Source organism: Thamnophis sirtalis, unplaced genomic scaffold (genome assembly GCF_051295495.1).
Source record: "Thamnophis sirtalis isolate CommonGarterSnake01/CBP01778 unplaced genomic scaffold, rThaSir2_p1.2 scaffold_3, whole genome shotgun sequence".
NCBI classification, from domain to species: Eukaryota; Metazoa; Chordata; class Lepidosauria; order Squamata; family Natricidae; genus Thamnophis; species Thamnophis sirtalis.
Window position 1 is genome coordinate 10404237 of NW_028261383.1, and position 6585 is coordinate 10410821.

The following is a 6585-nucleotide window of genomic DNA, read 5'->3' on the forward strand; positions in this document are numbered from 1 at the left end:
ACTAAGCCCAAGGTGAAAAGTAAAGTCCAAGATTTGCTTTTGCATAGAAATGAAAAGTTGAACCCCACTTTCCTTCATTCGGCATGATTCATCCTCTCACTGCAGAGGGTAAAATCAACCCAATATTGGATTTAGCCAACACATCCAAGGTCAAGCCCGTCAATGGACAACAAAGGAATATGGGGTTGCTGCTCCTGCGGAATCAGCCAAACCGATAAAACATTAACTAGATGTATCTCTAGCCAGAGACACTTTATTTTGGGAAACGTTCTCCAGAGAAGATGTTCTGTCAAGAAACTGCACAGCAGCTGTCCAGATGAAGTTGAAGATACTGACACAGTTTTGTAGTCTTTCATAAAAATATAAATATAATGGATCTTCAAATTTACAGCAGTCTTTTTCATCATCCAGAGAAGGAAGAACATAAGATAGTCAGGAACATCATGAGGTAAATCTAACACATCCTACAGAACACACAGAAGGGAAAAAGAAGGGAAAAAAGGGAAATGCCCCCTTTATACTTAACAGCAACCAATCATAGGTTAGATTACATCATGCATGAGTCAGCACTCTCTAACTAATCAATTGCAATTGTGTTGGGGTCTATTGTACACTTTACTGTTCCAGCTACTAAATGCAATATTCTAACAGGCTCCTTTGCCCAACTTGGAAACTGCAGTTTGTTCATTAAAAAGACTCACATATAATTAATTCATTGAAGTGTTCATTGTTAGGAATGTTCATGGAATACATTGTATTTTTGTCCTCTCCCTGTGTCAGAATTTGGTATCATTTGAGGATGTAGCTGTGTTTTTCTCCGTGGAAGAGTGGGCCCTGCTGGATTCTAAACAAAAAGCCTTATACCAAGAGGTCATGCTGGAAATCAAGAGGAACATGGCCTCCTTAGGTAAGGGATTCTGATATTTACATTTAGTAGCCAAAGGTCAAATCTTATATCAACTTAATAACAAACATAGCGCAATGTTTTGGACAAATGGTAGTTTGGAAGAATATTGATAACTATTCAAATACAACAATGGTGCTTGATCCCTTTTTCACCTATGTTTGTCTTAACTTTTCTTTTTTCTGTTGCAAGCAGGTGACGGATGGGAGATGGCGGCTTCTGGCCAAGAGGCAGCAGCACCTTTGCCAAAAGACAAAAAGAATGTTGCAGAAAAGATGTATGGAAAGCAAAGTTTTGAGGAAAACCTGTTAATGGTTGAGCTGGAGAATCGGTCTAGTTTCCCATGTGCAGATACCAATGTCTTATTGGACGCAGATGATTGCCAAGAAAAAGAAGTGTGTCCGTGGTGTGGGAAAATATTCAGAGTTGAATCTGGATTGTGTGACTGTTGCCAAAGCCCTGCTGGAGAGAAACAGGATAAAAGTAGGCAACCCTCCAGAAGGAGCCTTCCTCCTCCTTTACATGAAAGAATACAAGAAGGAGGGGAAATGTACAAATGTACAGAGTGTGCAGAAAGCTTCAGTACAAACCGCTCTCTTGTATTGCATAAGAAGATTCACAAAGCAGAGGATCCACACAAATGTCTGGATTGTGGAAGGAAATTCAGGCAGAAAAATCATCTCACTTCACATAAGAGGGTCCATGAAGAGAGGAAGCAGCATCATTGCATCATCTGCGGAAAGACCTTTGGAAACAGCACCACCCTTACTTCCCATCAAAGCATCCATAGAGATGAGAAGTTGTATCAATGTAGGGAGGGTAGAATGAGGTTTACTCGGAGCAATGAACCAAATTCTCGGAAAAAAAGCCCCATTGGGAATAAATCATGTAAATGCATGGAATGTGGGAAGAGGTTCCTCTCTGCAAATGACCCCACTTACCACAATAGGATCCATACAGGGGAAAAGCCATATCACTGCACTATGTGCAGAAATAGCTTTGCACAAAAAGGCAATTTTAATTTACATAACAGTATGAACAACAGAGAGACGCTGTATAAATGTACAGAGTGTGGAAAATGCTTCAAAACCCCCAGTGTCCTTACATACCATAAGAGGATTCACACAGGGGAGAAACCCTATGAATGCTTGGAGTGTGGAAAAAGCTTCAATAGACTTGATACGCTAACTAAACATAATAGGATGCATAAAGGGGAGAAACCTTATAAATGCCTGCACTGTGGAAATAGTTTCAGGCAAAAAGTTCATCTTAAGTCACACGAGATGATTCACACGGGAGAAAAACCATTTCAATGCATTGAATGTGGAAAGAGCTTCCATTGCTCTACAAACCTTACTGTTCATCACAGAATCCACACGGGGGAGAAGCCCTTTCAATGCCTGCAGTGTGGAAAGTGCTTTGCCAATTCTAGGAACTTTTATGCCCACCAACGGACCCACACAGGAGAGAAACCATACAAATGCCTGGAGTGTGGAAAGAGTTTTGGTGATTCCAGTCAGTTAACGTCCCATAGGAGAATCCACAGTGGAGAGAAACCATATCAATGCACCGAGTGTGGGAATTGCTTCAGTTATAAAAGTCACCTTAATAACCATAAAAGGATCCACACAGGTGAAAAGCCTTATAAGTGCACTGAATGTGGCAAATGCTTCACTCGGCTGGGGACTCTCTCTGTTCACAAAAGGCTCCACACTGGGGAGAAACCATATGAATGCCGCACATGTGGAAAGTGCTTCATTACAAAAAATGAGCATATCCTACATAGCAGGATCCACACTGGGGAGAAACCATATCAGTGCCAAGAGTGTGGAAAATGCTTCCGTGATTCTGGAGAACTGACGAGCCATAAAAGGATTCACACAGGGGAGAAACCCTATAAGTGCACGGAGTGTGGGATGAGTTTTAGAAAAAGTGGTTACCTTTGTATCCATAAGAGGATCCACACTGGAGAGAAACCATATACATGTCATGAGTGCGGAAAAAGCTTTATTCGAAATCATTCACTCACGATCCATAGAAGACTTCACTCAGGGGAGAAACCCTATAAATGCCTGGAGTGTGGAAAATGTTACAGTGACAGTGGCAAACTTACCTCCCACATGAGGATCCACAAAGGAGAGAAGCCATTTAAATGCATCGACTGTGGAAAGAGTTTCAGAGATTGCTGGAATCTTACGGTCCATAGAAGAATTCATACAGGGGAGAAGCCGTATGAGTGTGTGGAGTGTGGAAAGAAATCCAGAACCTGGAATGACTTTAGTCACCATAAGAAAACGCACAACATGAAAAGTCAACACTAATTGGTTCGTATTGATTCTCAAAGTTTGTTTCATGTCCACAGAATTATGCCAGTAGAATCTGTAGAAATGAATGGAGAAAGTGATGGAAGAGAATGAACTAAAGAACCAACACGAGACTCCAGAGCTTTGTCAAAAGTAATAACTGGAGGGATGATGTTGTGTTTGCACCACCTAACATTGTTTGTGTTTAACTGATTTGTAGTCTGAGATATGATATTGATTGTGCTTGATTTTTATTAATGCCCTAGCTTACAAAGTAGTTAAAGGCTTAGCATACCCAGCTCAGAAATAGATACTTTTTGGTCAGTAAATTGAACAATTTAGGGAACCAGCTTTAGAAAAAACATGGCATTTGAGTTATGACCACAATTAAGCCCAAAATTTCCATGGCTAAGCAAGACAGTTGTTAAGTGAGTTTTGTTCCATTTTACAACTTATCTTGCTACATTAATACAATGAGTAACATGGTTGCTAAATAAATGTGGTTTCCCCATTGACTTTGCCTAAGGAAAGGTTTCAAACGGTGATCTCATGCCTTGGGGACACTCCAGCTATCAAAAATACAGGCCACTTGGAAAGTGCCTGAATTTTGATCACATGACACAGGGATGCTGCAAGGGTTGTTTGAAAAAAATCATAAATCTTTTTTTTCCAGTGCTGTTGTACATTCAAACACTCACTGAACAAATTATTGTGAGTTGACGACTAATTGTAAAGCAGCAATTGATTATTTTGTAAGGTCCCCAAATATACTTGAGTCACCTGAATGCCAAAGAGTGAGACCCAAGAAGACGCTTGGAAAAAGTAACAGCTTTTATTTGTACAAAGGAGAGCTGGGTAGACCATTCCATTACATACAGACAAAGAGCATGCGGTGAAAGGCCACACTTTGGGAAAAGTATGGTGTCCTTTTATACTTTCAGAGAGATCAGCTTATTACCCAATTCTCCTAGCCCATGCCTGCCTTGTAGCCCTGCATTGGCTGTGCAGCAAGGAACAGAGAGTCTTGGTGCTTAGCAACACAGGTATTATCCCAATGTAACCTTGCAAAGCCTTGATATATCCCACTTCTTGAGATATGCACCAGGCACCGAGTTGTACAAAAAAATAAGATAACAGAAGTTAGATCACTGATGAAGCAAATGGCAAAGGCAATTCCAATCCTTAGCAAAGTAATTCCTACGAAGCAAAACACAAGTTAAACTAATTCTACTGATTCTACTATTATTATGTTCCACTAATTTTACCTATTCTATTATTCTTATTCTTATGTCCCTTCAATTTATTTTTAAGGCAAAACCATGAATGTTGAGAACATGTTGATTAATTGGCAGTTTTGGGGAGAACAGCATAAATGCTTCAGCTTGCTAAACCAGAACCCCAAATGTAGAATGGGAGAAGGCAAAAGGGCCAAAGAGGAGAGACTCGGAGAAGAAGTATGCTGCAAATAGGAAGTATCACGGAAAGCTAAAGCTACATTTACAAAAGTGTTGAGGTTTCTCTGTGCACACATTAGAATAGATTAATAAATAAACAGCTTGGCTGAGCTCTGTTACATATATGTTACTTGTACCAGTATACAGAAAGGCTAACAAATGTTAGTGTAAAACCAGGATTTCTGTAAAGGGAAATGGGACAAGTCCTTCTGACTGACTTATAAACTGTGTGGCAAATGCTGTGTAAAGCCCTCCAGTGACGATTGGTGGGGTACAAAGGCTTTGAGGGAGATTTCCTTGTGTTACTTTTTCTACATAATAAAGTTTTTCCTTACAATCTCCACCTCATTGTGTTCAATTGGAGGTGTGGACACATCTGGTAAGGTGGCTGGAGCAGGAAAGGTAAGGAAAAACCAAAAGTGCCTTTGAGTCCAGAAGGATCTCTTTCCTTCTTTCAACCAGATGGCAAGAGAAATTCTTGAGGAAGAAATGGGGAATACGCCAGGAACCTTCTCTCTGCAGACTTCAAGCATGCTCTGATAGGCTTGGAGCTGTATAACTAGGAGGCAAATATCTTGTACAGGTAGTCCTCAACTTACGACCACAAGCCCCAACTTTCGTTGTTAAGTGAGATGTTTGATTAAATGAATTTTGCTTCATTTTTTGCCCTTTCTTACTAAGTTGTTAAGTGAATCACCACTGTTGTTAAATTAGCAACACAGTTGTTAAATGAATCTGGTTTTCCCATGAACATTGCTCCTCAGAAGGTCACAAGAGGTGATCTCGTGACTTCTCGGGACTACAACGGTCATAAATGGAATTGTTACCAAGTGTCTGAATTTTGATCACGTGCTCAAGGGTTGTAGCTGTGAAAAAGGGTCGTTACTTTTTTTCAGTGCCGTTGAAACTTCAAACAGTCACTACATGAACTGTTGTAAGACGAGGACTACCTATAATGTGTACTAGCAGTTTTTCTTGTGAACCTCATAAGTTTTAAATGGAGGGATTACATCTTTCTGAGGAGACCTTTTTCACAGTTAAATATTTCCTAGGTTGAGTTATTCTGCTTCAAAATAGAATAGTTAATGAGACTCATATAGCATCAAGGGAGTCTTTTCACTGTTTATTGATTCTATTCAAGAAGCAGCAGTGAGAAATGGACATGGAAACATTGATTGGTTCAAAATTGGGAAAGGATTCCAGCAAGGCTGTATACTGTCATCCTGCCTATTTAACTTCTATGTAGAGCACATCATGAGAAAGGTGGGGCTAGATGAATCACAAATTGGAATTAAGATTGTCGAGAGAAATACCAACAACCTTAGATATGCAGATGATACCACTCCAATGGCAGAATGTGAAGAGGAACGAAAGAGCCTCTTGACGCAGGTGAAGAAGGAGAGTGCAAAAGTTGGCTTTAAACTCAACATTAAGAGAACTAAGTTGATGGCATCCGGTCCTCTCAATCCCTGGCAAATAGATGGGGAAGAAATGGAGGTAGTGACAGATTTTATTTTCTTGGGCTCCAAGATCACCGCAGATGGGGACTGCAGCCAAGAAATGAAAAGACACTTGCTTCTGGGGAGGAAAGTTATGGCAAATCTAGACAGCATACTAAAAAGCAGAGCCAACAAAAGTGCCTATAGTGACGGCTATGGTTTTCGAGGTTGCTATGTATGGCTGTGAAAGTTGGACCGTAAGAAAGGTTGAGCGCCAAAGAATGGAGGCCTTTGAACTATGGTGCTGGAGAAGACTCCTGTGAGTCCCTTGGACTGCAAGACGATCAAACCGGTCAGTCCTAGAGGAGATCAACTCTGACTGCTCTTTAGAAGGCCAGATCCTGAAGATGAAGCACAAATACCACTAATGAGAAGGAAGGACTCGCTGGAGAAGAGCCTAATGCTAGGAAAGATGGAGGGCAAAA

General features: G+C 40.6%; 1 protein-coding gene across 1 annotated transcript; it reads left to right on the plus strand.

Moving 5' to 3' along the window:
* The first annotated feature begins 1110 nt into the window (after positions 1–1110).
* LOC148047143 (uncharacterized) lies at positions 1111–4934 on the plus strand. The gene has a single exon (XM_087708348.1). The coding sequence runs from the start codon at positions 1114–1116 to the stop codon at positions 3223–3225; it is 2112 nt and encodes a 703-aa protein (XP_087564474.1). The 5' UTR covers positions 1111–1113; the 3' UTR covers positions 3226–4934.
* Positions 4935–6585: the final 1651 nt, after the last annotated feature.